A 23513-nucleotide genomic window follows, 5' to 3' on the forward strand; every position below is an offset into this window, starting at 1 on the left:
GAATGCCCTCGATTTAAAAATAATCTGATGTTGTACATGTTGAGAGACAAAATTAAAAACAAAACGAAAATGACTCTAATTGACTGTAAAACCTTTCCTTCTAAAGCACAACAACCACAACCACTGTGATTTCTGAGCAAAGTCAAAGCATTACCTAGGCCATTAGCAGGAGCACAAACACATGAAAAATTCCACAGACTAGGGAAAAAGTTATGAATGTGTGAAGTTTTAAAGGATTAAATTTTAAATTTGTTTTAGTTTTGGATGTGCTGATAAAAATAAGTATCTCAAGGATTATAAGGACTATAACTATATACATATATATATATACACACACACATACATACACATACATACATGTATATGTACTATATATACTATATATATACTATAACTCTAATAGCTTATACATCTAGTTGAAGAGAGAAGACAGGATCAAAATGCAGGAGTCTGATTCCAGAGCGTGTATGCGATGCCGTCCCTTCATTCTTCTTAGGTTTCACATAGTCAGAAGGTCAGCTTAGGCTCTGCACAATTAGACTGTTTTCAAAAGATCCTTTCACAAAGATACTTACATCTTTTCTTTCAAAAAACACTTACATAGAGATCTTAGTTGTAGACAAAAAGGTTATGTCATAACAACAACAAAAAAAGAATTATAGCATATATACACCGACCCAAAAGAAGTAGTCTTTTCACTATTGGGAAAAAAATAAAACTATGTCTTAAGAAAAAGTCAACTAGAATAAGAATATATTAAAAGGAAACAAAATGAACTGTTATTTTAATATAGTCCAATATAATTAAAAAAAAAAAATCAATATTCTTCCCCAAAGCTAAGAGTTCCCTCAGAGAAAATGGTGCTAATTTGTATCTATTTATGTGAAAAATAATGTAAATCTTGCCTGGATGTTACATATTTTTCATACATCTCTTCTCTAGCCTTTTTGGTTTCTTCAAGTTGAGCCTGAAGTCTTTCAAGGCGATCCTCTTCATGGGCACAGCGAACACTAAGCTCCATGTTTTGGCGACTGAGATACTCTTTATCCTTTTGCAGTAAAGTAACAGTTTGTTGTAAGGTGGTTACCTACATATGTGCAGAGACAGACAGTGTCCAGAGCAACTTCGTCTTACTTTTCAGGGTTTACTGTAATATTTTCTTTCACTTATGCTTTCACATAAAAAGCTAATTTTTACTTTGCAATTTCCCATTCAAACAGAGCTACTGAAGTCCCTTTTTCTGTTAACTACATCAAAAAGGAAAAATGTCCCTCCCACAATTCTGCCCTGGGCTGTGCCCACAATCACCGTATGATAAAATACACATGACTCTACGAGCTTACCTCTTTTGATAATTCATTTCTTTCTTTAGCTTGAGTTATGTGAGAGGCTTCAAGTATTTCATGTTTTCTCCTTAACTCAATTATTTCCTGTTCAAGGGCATCGCGCTCACTATAAAATTCAAATACACTTATTTATTTTTACTAAAATAAAATTCAAATACATAGGTACATTTTATATCCAATTTTATAATCAACATTTAAAATGGGCTGGGGGCACTGCGTGGTGGCTCAGTTGTTAAGCATCTGACTTGGGCTCATGTCATGATCTCACATCATGATTCCTGAGTCGAACCCCTCATTGGGTGTGCTTGTGCCCTGCTTCGGGTGAACACAAGCTCTACTTTGGGTGAGCACGAGCCCCACTTCAGGTAAGCCCTGCTTCTTTCTCTCTCTCTCTCTGTCTCTCTCTGCCCCTCCCTCACTTGTGCGTGCTCTCTCTCTCTCAAAAAAAAAAAAAGAAAAAAAAAAACAAAAAAACCCCAAAACCCAAAAACAACAACAAAAAAACCAACAAAAAAAAGGGACTGATTTATGCTTCAGGAAACCAAAGAGAAATACCAGCAGTGGGGCTTTAGTGTCATTTTGTGAACAATAAAGTGTCTGCTTTTCAAAGCAAGGTTTTAAGACTGTTCATATATATAAATGTAAATTTGTTATCTTTAAAAAATAAATATGTAAACTATACTACCCAGCAAAATACATAAGAATACCTTCTAAGGTACACCGTGGTATCTTTTCACTAATCATCATTAATCTTATCTTGAAGCCAAACTTTTAAATAATTTATATGTGGCTCTAGGCTTTCAGTTCAGTTAGCATCAAAAAGCCCCTAATTCATCACTCAGATTGCATAGCAGATACAAAAGGAGGGATTCTTGTGACTATTTCATTCACAAATTGTTTAAGATTGCCCAGAGATTCTAATTTCCATTTGCAGACAAGCTCTTGACCCCAAACAGTGAAACGAAGAATTAGAACAAACCTACAACAGGCATCTTAAAAAGTAAGCAGAAATAAAGACTTCCTAACTCAATTTATCTTCTCTAGTCAGAATCAGTTCCTTTGTACTTCACAGATTTCATCTACCCACCTGGTATTTCCATGCAGATGGATGTTAAGAATTGTTTTTTGTTTTTCATTAGATTTTCAAAACTGGTTTAGAAAGATACTGTTCTTTTGGTTAACAAAGTCATGTTTATTGAAGAAAAGTGAGCAAAGCACAAGTTATAAAATAACAATCATCCATAAACTCACTAAAGATGACTGATAGTATCAATATTTTGGTATACGTTAAGTGTTTTGTGCGTTTACAGCAAATGTTTGTATTCTCACATGGTAATGATCATGCTTCCTTTGCTATCATTTTTCAGTGTAAAAAATGAGTACAAAACACGATATAGCAAAACATCCATGACCTCACTATCCACAGTTGAAAATAGTTAACATTGGTCTCCATTTGCATTAAAGTTTTATTTTGCTTTTTGAAAAGATAAGACACTATGGTAAACTTAAAGTCCTACATATTCCTCACTGTTCCTTTATCATCCCCTAGACACAACGATAAATTTAGTGTCTCCATATTGTTTTTTTAATACTTTTACTCAGGGTGCTTGGGTGGCTCAGTCTATTAAGCATTGGGCTCTTGATTTCAGCTCAGGTCACGATCTCAAGGGTTTGTGAGTTTGAGTCCTGTGTTGGGCTCCACAGTGCCCTGTGTTGGGCTCTGACACTGCAGAGCCTGCTTGGGATTCTCTCTCCTCCTCTCTCTGTCCCTCCCCTGCTTGCTCTCTTTCAAAATAAATAAATAAACTTAAAAAACAAAAAAACAAAAAACTCTTACTCACCAAATGTTAACATTTTGTCATATTTACTTTGTAATATTTACTGAGTATTACTTTGTCATATTTATTCTCTCCCTATTGTTCATATATGTGAATGAATATAGATACATGCATATACACATATACATCACTATACACGCAGACACGCAGACACGTGTGCAATTTTTCCCCTTAACTATTTAAGAGGTATATGCAGACATTAAATCCCTTTATCCCTGAATAATTTGGTGTGGATTTTCTAAGATTAAAAAAATTCTTTGATATAATCCCAGTATAATTAGCCCTAATACAATATCTAATATATAATCCATTTTCCAATTTTGTCAATTGTCCCAATTGGCATTTTCCCTGTATAGGATCCAATGGATTATCATACATTGCATTTGGATGTCATGTATCTTTGGTATCCTTTAACCCTGAGCAGTTCCTTAGTCAACGTTGTAAAAGACAGAGAAAGTCTATTTGGCCAGTTGTTTTATGTCACTCAATTTTCATTTGTCTGATATTTCCCTGTAATTAGATTCAGGTTAAGCATTTAGGGCTGAAACACTACACCTGTGATAATGTGTCCTCAGTATGTCACATAGAGTACATAAAGCCTTAGTACACAGAGAAGCACATAAAGAGTACATAAAGCCTTAGTACACAAAGCAGCCATGATGTCATTATGTCCTATGATTGGTGAAAATAACCTTAGTCACCTGTTTAAAGTGGTATCTGCCAAAGTACTCAAATATAAAAGTACTTTTTTGCCCTCTGCGATTAGTAAGTAATCCGTGGGAAACATACTTTGAGAATATATATTTTGCTCCTGAATATACTTTTACCCAATGGTTTTAGCTTCCCCTGATGATTCTGAATCAAATAGTATTATGAGGTTACAAAACGGTAATTATAATATGCATATATATTTATTGGTTGGCATTCCACTGTAAAAACTCTTATTTATTATTAGCATGCACTCAGGATTCTTATTCTAGTCAACAAATTATAATTCATTACTGTTAATATTCATTTTGATACTCAAGTTGTACCATATTTGGACAGTTGAAGCCCCTTCAATTAGCTACTATGGTACTGAATTGGAATTAGAGGTATTGGTATGATTTTATCTGTACAGTGTTAAGCCATCCTCCCAACTCCCTCTCTAATCACCTCTTTACTGAAAGGGCTTAGAAACAATGACCAATGTATCAATGACCAGCACCCAAATCTTAATTTCTAAATAGTATTTCTCACTAAAAGGAACCAGGACTCATAGAGGAAGGTCTGAGGCAATGAAATTAGAAAATAAACCTGAGAAAATTATGTTATGCCAGAAAGTAAGAAATTGCTTTAAAAAAAAAGGTGGACACATCTTTTTAAAATAAAAAAATTTAGGGCGCCTGGGTGGCTCAATCAGTTAGACATCAGACTCTTGGTTTGGGCTTGGATCACAACCTCATGGTTTGTGAGTTTGAGCATCACATTGGGCTCTGCACTGACAGCGTGGAGTCTGCTTGGGACTCTCTCTCTCTCTCTCTCTCTCTCTCTCTCTCTCTCTCTCTCCCCCCCCCTCCCACCCCCCCCAAATAAATAAACTTAAAATTTTTTTTTAACTTAAAAATTAAAAAAAAAAGATGGATACACTTTTTAAAATATAGTATTCCATTTGACTTGTCCATATAGATACACCCAGATCTAGTTTAATGATTTTAACTGCTACATTGAATTACATTATAGAAATAAATCATAACTGATTTCCCATTCTGCTACTGAAAAGTATCTGAATTCTTTTAATCTAATTATAATTAACATCCACATGCCAGTTTCCTTTTGCACATGTGTAAGAATTTATCAGGGACATAAGAGTGATTCCCCCCCCCCGCCCCGTTTTTCTTATATTTTTGTAATCAGAACATTTCTTTAATCTCTTCACCCTATTGAACGAACTGAAGAGTTCACAGTTTGAGCCCCTCTTGCTTGTTTGTTTTTCGGTTCCATTTCTAGCACATAAAGATGTTTATCATATTTTTGATGAGGGCTATGTTTTTCCTTCCTAGGTTTTTATTACAGAAAGTAAAACATATATATAAATAGATATGATATAATGAACTCCCTTGCTCTCATCACCTGGCTTCAACAATTACCAATAATTACCATGACTCATCTTTGTTCATTTATCCTTCAAATTCATGGCCACTCTGATTATTCTGATGACTTGGCTTTTTAGTTTTCTCTTTTCATGTTTTATCTATTACTGCTACAGTTTTATAGTGGCAGAGAGTACATCAAAACACCAAATCAAAGTATTATCTTACCATCACAATCTACTTACTTTTGAAATGATTCTTTCAAAATCCAGCTTTATTCAAGAGCCACTGATTTCAAGCTCCAATAATTACCATATTTTAACATTTATCCATACATAATAATACACGCAGCATGTCAGTCATGCTGGAAGTAGGAATACCAATCTGATCTTTGAAATTTATTTATGTTGCTATGTAATTTTTAAAGTGTCCATTTGTTTAATAAATATTAAGTGACTACTGTATTTCAAGAATCATTTTGGGTGCAGGTACAGACAGCAGTGAACAATTAGAATATATGTCTCTATCTATAAATATTTGCATAAATATTCCTTTACTTGATCTTGCTTTTATGGTACAGTTACTAGTATCAACACCATCTCATGGATGACAAAACTTTGGTTTAGAATGATAACAGATGTACCTAGGGACATATAGCTAAGTAGTGGCTCATTAATGTACAAACAACAGAAAAGTATATTCCAGTAAAAGGAAAATTCTCTGCTATAGCTACTTAGTAGCACTGGCAAATATTCTCAAGAAAAGTTTTATCTTTTGAAGGTATATATGTCCTTTGTCAGAAAGGAATAGTTAAAAAAACTTCAGATAAAACTGACGTATTTAAATTGGTTCCATAAACAAAAATCATCATCAAGTGAGATTTCAAAAATATTTACACACATGGGACTTCACTGGGTCTCTATCTTCTAAGACATTACATTTTAAAAGACAGCAGCAACTTCCAAATAAAATAAAAGTGGATATAAAAATACAATCTAAATCCAACAAACTGCCAAAACCACATACTTTTTGTGCAATGCAGAATAAGGTATATGTCAAGACAATGAAAAGACAAGCCATAGAATGAGAGAAAATATTTGCTAAAGGCATACCTGATGAGTACTGTTATCCAAAATATACAAAGAACTCTTAGAACTCAACAGTGAGAAAACAAACCCAATTAGAAAATGGGCCAAAACCTTAATAGACACCTTATCAAAGAAGATACAGATTGCAAATAAGCACATGAAACGATGTTCCACAACAAATGTCATCAGAAAAACGCAAAATAAAACAATAGTGAGACACCCCTAAATACCTATTAGAATGGTCGAAATCCAGAATGCCAAATACTGGCAAAGACATAGAACAACAGGAACTCTCATTCACCTCTGGTGGAATGCAAAATGGTAGAGCCACTTTGGGACAAAAAGTTTAGTGGTTTCTTACAAAACTAAAAATACTTTTTTTTTTTTTTAATGCTTATTTTTGAAAGAGAGGGAGAGGGAGACAGAGTGCAAGTGGGGGAGGGACAGAGAGGGAGACACAGAAGCTGAAGCAGGCTCCAGGCTCTGAGCTGTCAGCACAGAGCCTGACCCATGGCTTGAGTCCACGAACCATGAGATCATGACCTGAGCTGAAGTCGGACACTCAACCAACTGAGCCACCCAGGTGCCCCGAAACTAAAAATACTTACCATACAATTGTGCCACTTGGTATTTACCCAAAGGAGTTGAAAACTTATGTCCATACAAAAACCTGATGTGGATGTTTACAGCAGACTTAGATATAACTGACAAAACTTGAAACTAACCTAGACGTCCTTTAGTAGGTGAATGGATGTATAAACTGTGGTACATCCAGACAATGAAATATCACTCACCAAAAAGAAATGAGCTATCAAGCCATGAAAAGACCTAGAGGAAACTTAAATGTATATCACTGAGTGAAAGAAGTCAGTCTTAAAAGGCCCCATATTGTATGATTCCAACTATGACATTCTGGAAAATTCAAAACTAGGGACCCAGAAAAAGAGTAAGGTACAAAGTGGAATTAACAATGTTGATGGTAACAATTCAGGTGACTTTGATGCATACACACACACACACACACACACACACACACACACACACAAAAGAACTACTGTAGCCATCTTAACTACTTACTTTTTGACTTTACCATAGTTTTCTTGACGGTAGTCCCCTTGCTGAATTAACTGTTTTGTGTCAGCTAATTCTAAGGCCAAACGTTGACATCTAATTTGAAGTTCAGAATAATTTCTTCGATCTTCCTCATAAGTCTGTAAATCAAAACAATAATAAAACATTTCAAGCTAAACATAGTTGACCAAATTCTTTTTTTTTAATATGAAATTTATTGTCAAATTGGTTTCTATACAACACCCAGAGCTCATCCCAACAGATGCCCTCCTCAATACCCATCACCCATCCTCCCCTCCCTCCCACCCCCCATCAACCCTCAGTTTGTTCTCAGTTTTTAAGAGTCTCTTATGTTTTGGCTCCCTCCCTCTCTAACCTCTTTTTTAAAATTTTCCTTTCCCTCCCCCATGGTCTTCTGTTAAGTTTCTCAGGATCCACGTAAGAGTGAAAACATACGGTATCTCTCTTTCTCTGTATGACTTATTTCACTTAGCCTAACACTCCCCAGTTCCATCCACGTTGCTACAAAAGGCCATATTTCATTCTTTCTCATTGGCATGTAGTATTACATTGGGGTACAGGTGCCCCTATGCATCAGCACTCCTGTATCCCTTGGGTAAATTCCTAGCAGTGTTATTGCTGGGTCATAAGGTAGATCTATTTTTAATTTTTTGAGGAACCTCCACACTGTTTTCCAGAGCGGTTGCACCAGTTTGCATTCCCACCAACAGTGCAAGAGGGTTCCCGTTTCTCCACATGCTTGCCAGCATCCATAGTCTCCTGATGTGTTCATTTTAGCCACTCTGGCATGAGGTGATATCTGAGTGTGGTTTTGATTTGTATTTCCCTGATGAGGAGCAACACTGAGCATCTTTTCATGTGCCTTTTGGCCTTCCAGATGTCTTCTTTAGAGAAGTGTCTATTCATGTTTTCTGCTCATTTCTTCACTGGATTATTTGTTTTTTGGGTGTGGAGTTTGGTGAGCTCTTTATAGATTTTGGATACTAGCCTTTTGTCTGATATGTCATTTGCAAATATCTTTTCCCATTCTGTTGGTTGCCTTTTAGTGTTGTTGATTGTTTCCTTTGCAGTGCAGAAGCTTTTTATCTTCATGAGGTCCCAATAGTTCATTTTTGCTTTTAATTCCCTTGCCTTTGCGGATGTGTCAAGTAAGAAATTGCTGCGGCTGAGGTCAGAGGGGTTTATTTTTCCTGCTTTCTCCTCTAGGGTTTTGATGGTTTCCTGTCTCACATTCAGGTCCTTTATCCATTTTGAGCTGATTTTTGTGAATGGTGTAAGAAAGTGCTCTAGTTTCATTCTTCTGCATGTTGCTGTCCAGTTCTCCCAGCACCATTTGTTAAAGAGACTGTCTTTTTTCCATTGGATATTCTTTCCTGCTTTGTCAAAGATGAGTTGGCCATACTTTTGTGGGTCTAATTCTGGGGTTTCTATTCTATTCCATTGGTCTATGTGTCTGTTTTTGTGCCAATACCATGCTGTCTTGATGATTACAGCTTTGTAGTAGAGGCTAAAGTCTGGATTGTGATGCCTCCCGCTTTAATTGACCAAATTCTTTAATGAATTCTTCTGTTATGCTGTGAATGTCCTTGCAATTACAAAAAAAATTTCAGGGGCACCTGGGTGGCTCAGTCAGTTGAGCATCCCACTTCAGCTCAGGTCATGATCTCACAGCTTGTGAGTTCGAGCCCTGCATCAGGCTCTGTGCAGATAGCTCAGAGCATGGAGCCTGCTTCAGATTCAGTCTCCCTCTCACTCTGCCCCTCCCCCGTTCATGCTCTGTCTCTCAAAAATAAATAAACATTAAAATAAAATTAAAAAAAATTTTTTTTCAATTCTTCTGTGTAGTATTTATTTCCCCTACTTGAAGACAAATTATCTTAAACTGACAGAGTAGGTTGTAAGTTTGTTTATTTAAAACTTGAGCTCTAGTTTTCATAGAAAAAAATAGGGCAACTGCTTTGGTTGCTAGAATAACACATAAAATGACTACCAATGTTAAATGGCTGTTTTTTGTTTGAGTAACCATTAGACACTAAAGACCCAGAAACAAATAAAACACAGCTGCTGTTCTTGAGGAGCTCACAACTTAGAGATGAAGAGACACCTGAAGATCCAGTATCTACAATGAAAAATAGTTACTGAAGAGAAAATAGTTACTGAAGCGTTCCTAAGAACGCTATAGGAGAGCGGTTATTAGAAGGGAACAATTGTCAAAAACCACAACCTAGCCTGGCTTACCACAAACCTCCTATCTCATCATTTCTCATATTCACCTATCACCCTCTAACCCTAATGAAGAGCTGAAGTTTGTAACATGGCATGCTTCCTCTAACCTGTTCTCACTGCCTAAATAGCTGCATATTATCTGAACTTTTATTTGCCACCTCCAGAGCACCAACTGCACTGTAGCATCAGATTAGTTTTCTATGTACCTCACCAGAGTGTAAATGTCTTAAGGGCAGGGCTTTGTCTTATTCACCACTGGATCGCCATCACTTTACAAGGCTTTTAGTATACAGGAAAAATCAAATGAACGCTTTTGAATAAATTAGGAAATAAATGAATATGGAAATGAGAGGAAAAACAAAACACAGAGACAGAGTTCCTCCTTATTTCTGCCCTTTGAACTTATCAGATCTTGCCAGCGACTGTCAACTCCACCCCCAGAACCTGTCATGATTAATGCATCCTGTTCCAAGTCATTCTTTAGTAGCAGACCAGGTAAGTGTGGCCACATTCATTCCACAAATACTGACTGAATTATTTCTATATGACTATTCCTAGATGAGGCTCTGTACACACAAAGATGAGTAAGATACTCTGCTTTTGTCCTTTTCAAACTATTAAACATAACTTTGAAATGTTAGCTCCCAAATTTCTATCCAAGGGCTGTCTGAGAAATGCATTATGGAAAAACTATCATGGTGTGTGTTTTGTTTTGGTATAATATTATGTTCTTATACTGAGAAGCTCCTCCTAAGACTGGAATGTTACTATAGTATTTATGACAGGATCATAACTGAAGATACTCTATCATATCCCCTACGGATTATCACATACATCATTTTAGGCCTAAGTCCCAGAAGATACTTCAGTTCCCCTGAAGAATGCTTTATCCTTCTAAATGCTATTAATCATGTAGCTGCTGTGGAACAGTGTATAGTATGACAGTTGGGAAGGCAAGCTCCAGAATTCACATGTCTAGAACCGAATTACCTGCAGTTAAGACTTTGGGCAGGTTTACCTCTCATGTTCAGAGTCCTCATCTACCTCACAGAGTGTTGACTATATCAAGTAATACATCTATAGTGCTTACAAAAGTGGCTAAAAATAGTATATAATCATTAACTATAAATTAATATAGTACTTCAATTTTACTTTGGCTTCCAGAGAGATTCGAGCCAAATTGATAGTTCAACTTTAAAAACTGCATAAAGACCAAACAGAATCCTGGAGGAATATGAACATTTAAAGGGTGGCCAGAGGACAAAGAGCAGAAGGCACCTGAGGGAGTATTCATAGAAATAAAGGGTATTACACGCTATGACTGTGTACAACTTCCAGGTGAAGGCTAAAGAGAATAGGGAAGATTACTTTGTATCATCCCTATACATCCTTCCCTGGTTTGAACTCAACATCAACTTATTTGGGAAGACTCAAGCCCCAAATCTGAGTTTGATGTTTGTCTTATATTTTTCCATAGCACCTGGTTCTTTCTGTCAGAAACCCTATCATATGTGCTATGAGCAGCCAATACTTGCCTTCTACATCATAAGAAAAAATTTAAGGAGGTTTTCCATAATCCTAGTACCTAGTACTCTGCCTATTATACTAGAGTTTGCAATTAATGTCTGTGGACAGGAGCAAAAGAGGACATTGAAGTGACTAAAGCGAAAGAAGTAAACAATATTTTCAAACATAAAGGGGCACACATAAAATTTCCAGTCATCAAACCCTAAGAGAGAATTTCCATGTTACAGTAAACCAGTTAACAGTGTCTCAATTTCCTTTTATAATAAAGAAAAAAAAGTTATATGGGAAAAATAAGAACAGTCCAAGTCACTGAGAAGATTTAAACTGTTTGACAGGTTTCTACATATCTAAAATGGAACTGATTTTGACTGCCAGGATTAATGTTATCTTTTTCCTCTTCTATATTATTCATATGAGGAAATAATAGAAGGCTATCTCCAGACTGAAAAAAATAAATGTTATTGTAATTGCATGTTTTCTTCTCTTTCCTATAACCCTCATCCTTCCTCACACCCACCTAAGACGTGGGTTTCCTTGAAGACCTGCTTTATCTCTGTACACCAAGTAACCTTTCATAGTAGTTATACTAGAAATGTTCGCAAAAGGAACTAATGTTGAAATATAAATGGACCATGTATCACTAGCATTTAAAATAGTTTCAGATGTAGAAAAAAATGACTTTAAAAGTATTTAATACATTATCAGTTTTCCAAGTGAAATTACAGAATACTATCATAAATCTGCAAATAAAACACACCTTCTGAAACAATAATATATATGCAACATATATGCGGAATTTTGAGACAGCACAAAAGGAGCTTTTATTCTTGATTTGGGTGGTGGATGTATTCATTTTGTAAAAATTCAATTAAGACTTTTTTTATGTAGGTTACACACATTTAAAAAGTGAAACAGGGGCACTTGGGCGGCTCAGTCAGTTGAGTGTCTGACTTCAGCTCAGGTTATGATCTCACGGTTCGTGGGTCCGAGCCCCGCATCGGGCTCTGTGCTGACAGCTCAGAGCCTGGAGCCTGCTTCAGATTCTGTGTCTCCCTCTCTGTCTCTGTCCCTCCTCTGCTCATACTCTATCTCTATTTCTCTCTCTCTCTCTCTCTCAAAAATAAGTAAACATTAAAACAATTTTTTTAAGGTGAAATAAGAGGCTTCAAACAGGAAAATGTTAACTGGGGAGAAGTTCTTCAAGGGTGCCTGAAAAACAGGAATGGAAAGCATGAGATGTGATAATCACATCAAAGTGGAATGAGCAGGATGAAAGTGGGTAGTGAAGAGACTCACTTTTTTTACTCTATGTATCTCTCTACAGTTTGTTTGACATTAGAAACTGAAAATGTTATATATTATGTAATGTTTTAGCAAATTTATCAACTATTAGAACTTTCAAATTTGTAATGAGATGCCCTTTCTTTCCAAAAACAGCAGCTAAGCATTTTATTATTTTTTTATTTTTTATTTTAATGTTTATTTATTTTTGAGAGAGACAGACAGAGGATGAGTGGGGGAGGGGCAGAGAGAGAGGAAGACACAGAATCCGAAGCAGGCTCTAGGCTCTGAGCTGTCAGCACAGAGCCCGACGCGGAGCTCAAACTCACAGACTGTGAGATCATGACCTGAGCCGAAGTTGGACGCTCAACCGACTGAGCCACCTAGGCGCCCCAAGCATTTTATTATTTTTTTAATGTTTATTTATTTTTGAGAGACAGAGAGAGAGAGAGAGAGCACGAGTTGGGGAGAAGCAGAGAGAGACACACACACAGAATCCAAAGCAGGCTCCAGGCTCTGGGCTGTCAGCACAGAGTCCGATGCGGGGCTCAAACTCATGAACTGTGAGATCATGACCGAAATTGGACGTTTAACTGACTGAGCCACCCAGGTGGTCCCACAGCAGCTAAGCATTTTAGATTTACAGAATTTCAGAGATGAAAGATAGCCTGGAGATAATCTACTACAATCTTATTTTCAAGAAAAGAATATTAAAGCCTAGAGGGGTTAGAAGATGTGTCCAGGATTCCAGGGCTAGGAGAGGCTGAACTAGAATCTATGTTCTCAAATTCATACATACTTCATGCTTTTAATTTCAACTTTCTGGTTTTTGAAGAATCAATTCTCTACAAACTATAAAACCATTGTTGGAAGTTAATATTATTATTTACTGTTCAAATCTAGGGTGTTGAAAGCACTTTAATTGCAAATTTTATGGGTTCAAATATGGCATATGCATAAATCAGTTAATTTTGGACTCCCTTCCTTTAAAACAATTACTACACTCATTTCTTAAATACATAATAAAGACCATTTGACAAAATAACATCAAATCTAAATGTTTTCTAGAAAAAGTTAAAAAGTATTCAAAGATGCAATTAAATAGGCACATTTTAACAGTCAAGCTGCTGTGTAAACCAAAAGGCAATTACTTTAGGTATAATGAATTTCTAAGCATCATTTAAATCTTTTGTCTTTCACACCACTTAAACTGAGAAGAGAGTGGTAACCTATGTGTCAAAATAAATCTTTAATAAATGAGGTGATCTCCTGCCTGTGGGGAGATAGGGCAGTTAAGGAAATTGGAAAGGTGATATGGTGACATTTACCTTAAGGTCAATGGTTCAAATATGAAGCCGTTTACACTGGAAAGCAGTTTAATGAATGAGAAGAAATGGTATGGTTAGCCATTCTGGGAAAATGAGAATTCATTCCTCAGAATTCTCACAAGTTTCACATTATCTATAATCTACTCCAAGCAACTAAATATGGAAAAGAACAAGAAACCTAATTAACCTTTGACTACTATAGACTGACCTTTAAGTAAGTGTCTGTTTTATGGCCAGAGACTACTATTTGTTGTTGCTATGATCCTCAAGAAATATATTATTTACACATTTTTTTTACTCCTTCTAAAGTCTTAAAAAAGACAAAACTGAAGTATTAAAAGTCTACCGTGCGTTAAAAAGAAAACAAGATTTAATGATTTTTTTTGTTTTACATGATAATATATGATATTTTTAATAAATGATAATAAATGATAATTTTTAATAATATCTATTTCAGCCAGCAAATGTGAATTCAAACATGAAAGCTTAAGCTTTTCTAAAGGAAAAATTAAAAAATTTAGAGGAATGACGAAAGGTAACTTCAAGTGCGGTGGAGGTTAGATTGGGATAAAGAGATATGGGTTCAAATCTGTCTGCACTGGACTTTTCTAGCGAGTCAGCTTCTCTGAATCTTAACTGCTGCCTCCACAGAGTGAGTACACTAACACATTTAGTGGTTCATTAATTTTCATGTGCCTACTACTGTAGGACACGTTATATTACTATTACTCCCAACTAGCTCATGGATCTAGCAGAACCCTCCACTGCTGAACAATATGTTGTGTTGGGAAGCAATTTTTATAGCTTACATTTTATTCAGCAAACTACTGAAAGAAATTTGAAATACTGTTTTTTTTCAGTAGGTATTGACCCAAATATGATTGAATCAAACAAATTTAAATCCTAACATTTTAAATGAGACCAATTTGCTAAATTATCTTTCAAATCTCACTGATTATTCCAAGAATGTAAGTATATCAATTTAAGAAAGTATGGCTTTCAATGCCTTTCAAGGGATTTAGATAAGCATTAAAAGTATGAACGCAGTACAAAATGATCAAGATCATACCTTGCTATGAGATCAGACAATGCTATGAAACTCAAAATCAACAACAAAAAATTTGGAAAGACCATAAATACTTGGAGATTAAAGAACATCCTACTGAAGAATGAATGGGTTAGCCAAGAAATTAAAGAGGAAATTAAAAAGTAAATGGAACCCAATGAAAATGAAAACACGACAGCCCAAAACCTCTGGGATGTAGCAAAAGTGTGAAGTATAAGAGGGAAGTAAAATATAGCAATCCAGGTCTTCCTAAAGAAGGAGTCTCAAATCTCAAATACACAACCTAACCTTAACACCTAAAAGAGCTGGAAAAAGAACAGCAAATAAAGACCAAAACCAGCAGAAGAAGGGAAATAATAAAGATTAGAGCAGAAATCAATGATATTGAAATTTAAAAAAAGTCAATAGAACAGGAGCTAGTTCTTTGAAAAAATTAACAAAATTGATGAACCCTTAGCTAGACTCATCAAAAAGAAAAAGGACTCAAATAAATAAAATCATGATAAAAGAGGAAAAATCACAACCAACACCACAGAAATACAAACAATAGTAAGATAATATTATGAGCAATTATATGCCAACAAATCAGGCAATATGGAAGAAATGGACAAATTCCTAGAAACATATAAACTACCAAAACTGAAACAGGAAGAAATAGAAAATTTGACCAGACCTATAACCAGTAAAGAAGTTGAATCAGTAATCAAATATCTTCCAAAAAAACAAGAGTCCAAGACTGTATGGCTTTCCAGGGGAACTCTACCAAATATTTAAAGAAGAGTTAAAACCTATTCTTTTGAAGCTCTTCAAAAAACAGAAATGAAAGGAAAACTTCCAAACTCATTATATAAGGCCAGCATTACTTGATTCCAAAACCAGACAAAGACCCCACTAAAGAGGAGAACTACAGACCAATTTCCCTGGTGAACATGGTTGCAAAATTCTCAACAAAATACTAGCAAACTGGATCCAATGGTACATTAAAAGAATTATTTACCATGATCAAGTGGGATTTGTTCCTGGGATGCAGTGCTTGTTCGATATCTGCAAATCAATCAGTGTGATACATCACATTAATAATAGAAAGGATAAGAACCACATGATCCTCTAATATGCAGAGAAAGCATTTGATGAAATACAGCATCCTTTCTTGACAAAAATCTTCAAGAGAGCAGGGATAGAAGGATCACACCTCAAGATCGTAAAAGCCCTATATGAAAGACCCACTGCTAATATCATCCTCAATGGGGAAAAACTGAGGGCTTTCCCCCTAAGGCCAGGTACACGACAAGGATGTCCACTCTCACCACTGTTATTCAGCATAGTGTTGGAAGTCCTAGCCTCAGCAATCAGACAACACAAAGAAATAAAAGGCATTCAAGTCGGCAAGGAGAAAAACTTCCACTCTTTGTAGATGACAAGGAGAAGTCAAACTTCCACTCTTTGCAGATGACACGATACTCTATGTGGGAAACCCAAAAGACTCCACCAAAAAACTGCTAGAACTGATCCATAAATTCAGCAAAGTCGCAGGATATAAAATCTAATAGTTTTATTTTTTTAATGTTTATTTTAGTGTTGAGAGAGCCAGGGAGGGAGAGAGAGGATGTGTGTGCATGAATAGTGGAAAGGCAGAGAGCAGGAGTGAGAGAATCCCAAGCAGGCTTTGTGATTAGCTTGGAGCTCGATGAGCAGCTCAATCCCACAACTGTGAGATCATGACCGAAGCAGAATCAAGAGTCAGACACTTAATTGACCGAGCTACCCAGGTGCCCTATTTTTATAATTTTTTATCTCTTTCTTTCCTCTTTGCCCTACATCCCATGTAACTTGTGTTTTTCTCTATTTTCCTTCATCTACTTCTCCATGAGTTCATATACTCGTGTGGACGCTCAGAGGAAGGAGGCGTTGCTGGTTATTAGTTTCCTGATCAAAAGAAAAAAAAAAAAAAAGTGGGGCACCTGGATGGCTCAGTTAAGTATCTGTCCAACCAGACTCTTGATTTTTGCCTCTGGTCATAATCTCACAGATGGTTGGGGAGATCCAAGTCCTGATCCACACCCCCATCAGGCTCTGCCCCCATCCGGCTCTGCATTGACAGCACAGAGACTGCTTGGGGTTCTCTCTCTCTCTCTCTCTCTCTCTCTCTCTGCCCCTGCACCACTTGCTCTCTACCAAATCAATAAATAAAGCTTAAAAAAAAAAGTGTTGAATATTTTGTATCCAGGTTTAGTCATTTAGCAATTTACCTTGTGAAAATCCTAAATTAACTGATATTCTCCAGTTCATTCTACAAATTCCTGCACAATATTCTATGGTATAGCCTGTACCATGGTTTTTGTAACCATTTCCTTGCTATTGTATTCATGGGCATTTATTTTGTCTCCAGTCCCTCCTTTCCCCTTTCAGCGCTTGTTGCCAGAAACAGTGCTGCAATAAATCTCCTTATACAAATATCCTTTTGCACTAGTACTTCACCCTGTGGGACCCAGTCTCAGTAGTGAGGTTACTATGTTGAAGGATGCTCACGTTCCATTTTAATTGATATTGCTAGATTTTTTCCAAAGAATGCATATAGCAGTTCACTTTTCCACCAGCAACATGTTTATCTTTTTCCTTTAGAAAAAGGTACACATATTTATTAGGTCTTTTACATTTTTGCCCACCTGAGTTCTCACTGATACTTTAATTTTATTTCCCCCAATGCTACCTAGTTCGAGCATCTGGCTATTTGAATTTGCATTTTGTGAAATGCCTATTCATAGTCTTTGCCTATGTTCCTTTGGGCTTGTCTTTTTCCTATTAATTTATAAGAGCTTCAAATAATGCTAGTATTAACTTTTCATCATCTTCATTCCAATTTTTCCCCAAATGCATACTTTAAACATTAAACTTTGCCTATGCTTTATTATTATTATTATTATTATTTGTCTTATTCTTTTAAAGCTTTTTTGTTTCCTTGTCTTGGCTGAGATTACCCCAACCTCTAGGACAGCACTGTCCAACAGAACTCTTCTTCAATGAAAAAAATGTTCTGTGTCTGTACCATTCACTATGGTACTCACTAACCACTTGTAACTAGTAAGTCTGAGAAAATGAATTTTAATTAACTTAAATTGAAATAGCCACTTGTGGCTCTGACTACTACACTAGACAAGTGACTTCCAGAACTTAGCTACTCATACAAAGTTCAGTCCACTAACTGGCATTGGACAATGAGCACTAGTAACATCTGTGAACATGCTAACTGTGAACAGTCTCAGGCCTTATCCCAGAACTATTATATCATTTTCATTTTAACAAGATCCCCAGGTGATTTTTATTTACATTAGAGTTTAAGAAGCACTGTTAATATTCACTTAAATTAGGGATTCTTAATACTTTCTTGTGCCATGGACTCCACTGGCATTCTAGTGATGCCTGTGAACCCTTTCTTTTTTAAAAATTTTTTTAATGTTTATTTATTTGTGAGAGAGAGAGAGAGAGAGAGACAGACAGACAGAGCACGAGTGGGCGAAGGGCAGAAAGAGAGGGAGACACAGAATCTGAAACAGGCTCCAGGCTCCAAGCTGTCAGCACAGAGCCCAATGTGGGGCTCAAACTCACAGACCGGGAGATCATGACCTGAGCCGAAGTCAGATGCTCAACCGACTGAGCCACCTAGGCGCCCCCCATGAACCCTTTCTGAGACTGTTTCTAAAAGCAAAAATTAAAATTTACAGAATTATGAAGGAAACAAATCATACTGAAATAAAACTATCAAAGTATTTTTAAGAGTCCTGTAATATGTCCTGGGGCGCCTGGGTGGCTTGGTTGGTTGAGCACCCGACTCTTGATTTCAGCTCAGGTCATGAGCTCACGGTTGTGGATCAAGCCTGGCATTGGGCTCTGTGCTGAGTGTGGAGCCTGCTTAAGATTCTCTCTCTCTCTCTCTCTCTCTTTCTCTCTCTCTCTCTCTCTCTTTCTCTCTCTCTCTCTCTCTGCCCCTCTCTCCCATTTGCTCTCTCACTCTAAAAATAAATACATAAAATAAAAATAAAAATTGCTCATCTAAAAAAAGTTATGTCCTTCTTTATGAATGCATTAAAGGTAAACTCGGCGAGGGGCCTAGTAACTACAGTAATATTGAAGTAGTGATGAGCACAACTCTATTTAAAGATTTCTGCAATAACTAATATTGTGATGAAAATATGTGATTTCTAATGTTGACAGAGTGTCATAGGTAGCGGCAGTCCTACTGTGGTTTTTGCTTATATCTGTTATTGAATTAAGAGCTAACTTTTAGTTAGAAGTGAAAATAATTTTTCCATACCACCTGAAGGCATGTGGACCCGAAGAATCTGTGTTATTGTTCAAGTAATGGCCTAGATTTTCTTCTAAAAATTTTAATTCAACGGGAATTAATATTGGTGAATGGTATAAAATGTGAGGACACCTTTTTTTTTCCCTTAAATAGATGAATATCCAGTTATGCTAGGATCCTTACACTAAATAACCATTCTTCTTCAACTGAATTAAACTACCATTGTTGTGGAATATAATTAGATCTACTTCTGTATTCAGTTCCACTAACGTTTGTTTGTTTCTATGCCAGTATCACATTTAGTTTATATATTAATTTTGAAGTATATAGTGGGATCTTGGTTGGACTAGTACCTCAACTTTCCCCACCTCTCATCTTTTTTTTTTTTCACATTTTTCTTGCCAGTTCTGAGACACGTATTTTTTCGTATAGACTAATTTATCCAATCTCAATCCTTGTACAACGCTTCTCCTCTCTACCAAAAAAATAAAAAACAGAGGCACCTGGGTGGCTCAGTCAGTTAAGCTTCTGACTCTTGGTTTTGGCTCAGGTCATGATCTCACAGTTCATGGGATCGAGCCCACGCAGAGCCTGTTTGGAATTCTCTCCCTCTCTCTCTCTGCCCCTCGCCTACTTGCAGTCTCTTTCTCTCTCAAACTTTATAAAAATTAAACAAAATAAAAAACAAAAAACGATAAAAGTATTGGGATATAAACTAACTGCATCTGATTAGTATATAATAAGAAAAAAGTAATAATTTTATGATCTTAGTCTCCCTCCTAAAATATGGTGCTTCCAAATTCAACACTAAGATTTTACAGTTTTCTTCATAGAAGTCCATTACCTTCCTTACAAAATGAAATATTTTTCTCCTGTGCCCCTCTATAGCAGTTATTGAGCAGTTATTTCTCTAAGCTTAGAGAAAGACTGATTATATATTAATCTTGTATTCAGTCACAATATCAAATTTCTGCATTAATTTCAGCTGTTTTTCAAACATAACACAGAAAAAATTTTAAAATCTCCTTTCAAATTTATATATGGATAGTTTTTTCTTCTTAGTGCATCTGCTAAGGCCCTCCAAGACCATGTTAGTTAATAATGAGCAACCCAATCTGTGTTTGGTTACTGATGTTAACAGAAGAAGGTTTTATTGTTTTGCCATTTAGGATAAATATTTTTTGGTTAACATTTTGTTTGTAAATATTTAAGTGTCTTTAATAGGAATAGTTGCTAGATTTTAATTTATCATCTTTTATCATCTACTTATACAATCATATGATTGGTTTTTCTCCTTCAACTTGCTAATGTAATAGATTATCCCTTCTATCCTAGAATATACTTTAATCATAAAGTATTATTCTCTCAATACAATGCTAGAATTCATTTTTTTAGAACTTTTGCATGTGTAGTAATAAGTAAAACTGGCCTATAGATTTGTTCTGTTTTGTTTTTGCACCATCTTTCTCAGAGCTTTCCATCTTTTTCAATAGTTTGGTGTAGTTTAATTAACTGGAATCAGCTCTCCTTGTGGAAATTAGCTGTGAACCTATCTGGGTAATCCATCTGAGAACGTAGTAATTTCGTCAGTAATACATCTTTACTCACTTTCTAATGCCTCTATAGTGATTATTCAAGTTCTCCACTTCTGTTGATTTTAGTCATCATATCTTGTTGGGACATTTCACTTTTCTTTCAGTTTTCAAGCTCATTACCACAGAGCTATAATTTCTTAACATACAACCATTCTGTACTCCTTGTTTTTCTTTCTTTCTTAAAATGACTACTGCATGTCTTTATTTTTCATCTTTCTCTTTAACAGTAAAGGCATTTTAAAGCTCTAGATTTTCCTCTGGCACAGCTTTAAATGTCTCAAGGATTTTGATGTAAAATGTTCCCATTTTCATTGTTTTCTTGTTTTACTTTCTCTTTGATCTAGAAGATATGCTGAACTTCTCAGTAAGTTTATTCCCCCCACCTTTTAATTATCTCTAGTTTTACTAAATTATGATTTTTAACAGGAACTATAAAATCTGTACTTAAAATGTGGTCAAGTTTATACCTGATAGTTTTGTAAACTTCCTAGTGACAAAAAAAATTCTGATTAGAGAACATTGAGCTTTGTATATAGCAACTAAATCAAAATTATTGACTGAATTAATTCTTCTAGTCCTTACTTTTTTTAATCTATTAAATCAATCTACTTCTGAAGAAAGTAGATTATAAACTTTCCCAGCATTATTACTTCATTAAGTTCTTGTTTTTCTAAAAATTTTTTCTTTATAATTACTGTCATTCGATATGCAGAAGTTGATGACTACAAAAATCATCTTTTATTATTTTTTGTTAATGTTTTGTAGTTTTTATCTTAAATTATACCTTATCTGATATTAATATTACATTCCTGTTGTCTTTTTTCATAATTGTTAGCCCATCCCTTTATTTTTCAATCTTTATCAATATAAATTAAGCATTTTCTCAAGATAAATAAAACTGTGTTTAGTTTTAAAGGTCAACATAAAAGTCTCTATTTCAATAGAATACTTTAGTCTATTGTTCAGCTTTCTGGAGGCAAGGGAGATTGTATTCATCTTATTTGGGGTGGCAGTAGGGAGGAATTCATAGATTTTTACAGACTAACGTCTGCCAACAATTTTCCTGATCTTGCTTAAGGCTCTCTCACACTGTCTCCAGGCTGTCACCAGGCCAGGGGAGAAACACCCCAAACCTGCTTATCTCCAAGATGGCCTCTATCAACTTCTTCCCTTATATGTGGCAAGCTATGACCCGACTGAGAAATGTAGTCTATTTCTCTTAATGGTTTGCTTGACTAAGAATATGCTGTAAGTGATGTTCTGAGACTTCATAGTTAGGTCCTAGGAAGCCTTTAAGTGTTGGCCTGAGTTTCTTGAATGCTTGAATGCTCACTCTGGAGGACTGATAAAAGATAACTAGATGACTCTAGTTGCCTTGTGCTGAAATAACCATGTTGAAGGATACCTAAACTAGTCATAAGGAGAGGCTAGGTGCAAAGAGAGTGCTCTGACCCCAAATATGTCACTGAATTAGACTTCAAATGATTCTAGCCTCAGACAGGCAAGCAATAACCAGCTGAACCTATCAATCTTCAGAGATGTAACAAATAAATAGTTTTAAGTCACCAAGTTTTAGTGTAGTTTGTTATGCAGAAATATACAATTGGAACACCAGTTTTCCTAAAGTCCAAAACTTCAGTCAGATCCAGCTGCCTGCTAGCCCAAGTGGCAGATTGCTAAGAAGAGGCAGATCACTGGAATTAGATGAAAGGAAAAATGAAATGAGGTTTCATTTAGGTTGTCAGCTCCTAGAATCCCTTTATTTCCTCCTTTTTCAAGTAAGCCTAAATAGCAACGCTTGTTCTACTCAGTAGTTTATGTTGACTACATAATTTAACTTTAAAATGTTAAAACATGTAGAAGTTTATTTAGTTTTGAGTTTTGCATAGCTATACCAGGTATCAAGTATGATGACTCAATGTCATGACTGTTTTTCTCTATGTGAACTGTGAAACCTGTATTCATACAGTAATCCGGCCTTTATTTGGCTGAAGTGTGTATTTTACATATTAAGTTGATGGCTTTTTAGAAAAATATTTTTAATGTTTACTTACTTTTGAAAGAGAGAGAGACAGGGTACAAGTGGGGGAGGAGCAGAGAGAGAAAGGGCACAGAATCTGAAGCAGGTTCCAGGCTCTGAGCTGTCAGCACAGAGCTTGACCCGGGGCTCAAGAACCATGAGATCCAACCTGAGCCTAAGTGGGACACTTAACCCACTGAGCCACCCAGGTGCCCCAGCTGATGGCTATTTTTAAAATTATCTTTGTGGTGCCATGACAAAATTAAATGCAAACATGGGCACGAACATCATAGTGATTACACTCTTAGTATAAATTATTTGTTCAGATGATCTAGAATATGCAGTTATTAATTAATTTTTTAGATCATAAAGTTATCTCATAAAATTAAAAATGACCAAAAAGAACTCTCAGACAACCAAATATGTTTGTGGAATCTGGGCTGAGATGTAGATGAAAAGAATGAAGTGGTCACAGTGTATCTTGATATAAGTTGAGCATTTGGTAAGGTCCCTCATGAGTTTTTTTCCTGTCATAATATGGTGATATACCATCTTGGCCACTGGGTTCAAGAGTGTGTTTCAAATGCACGAAGCTGCCACATTAGAATCCCAGGCCGTTCATTAAAATTGAGATTCTTAGTTCTACCTCTGACCAAAGAGCCTACAAATGTAACGATACATCAAAATTTTGAGAAGTGCTTGTTTACTTTAACATAGGGGCAAAACTATTG

The 23513-nt window shown here is 35.9% G+C and overlaps 1 protein-coding gene across 5 annotated transcripts in view; it reads right to left on the reverse strand.

Annotated features, from left to right (window-relative positions):
• Window positions 1–23513, reverse strand: part of PIBF1 (progesterone immunomodulatory binding factor 1) — a 214689-nt gene that overhangs the window by 169133 nt on the left and 22043 nt on the right. For all 5 annotated transcript variants that reach the window (XR_015252640.1, XM_086710673.1, XM_086710666.1 and 2 more), the window contains exons 6-8: window positions 7422–7555; window positions 1344–1452; window positions 906–1087 (exon numbers count right to left, since the gene is read on the reverse strand). Coding sequence is in view for 4 of the 5 variants with exons in the window: in XM_086710673.1 (XP_086566799.1) it covers window positions 906–1087; window positions 1344–1452; window positions 7422–7555 (425 nt within the window). In the remaining variant the exon portion in view is untranslated. The remainder of the gene's footprint in view (window positions 1–905; window positions 1088–1343; window positions 1453–7421; window positions 7556–23513) is intronic.

This window comes from Puma concolor, chromosome A1, assembly GCF_028749965.1.
Source record: "Puma concolor isolate L17-30 chromosome A1, mPumCon1.1.hap2, whole genome shotgun sequence".
NCBI lineage: Eukaryota > Metazoa > Chordata > Mammalia > Carnivora > Felidae > Puma > Puma concolor.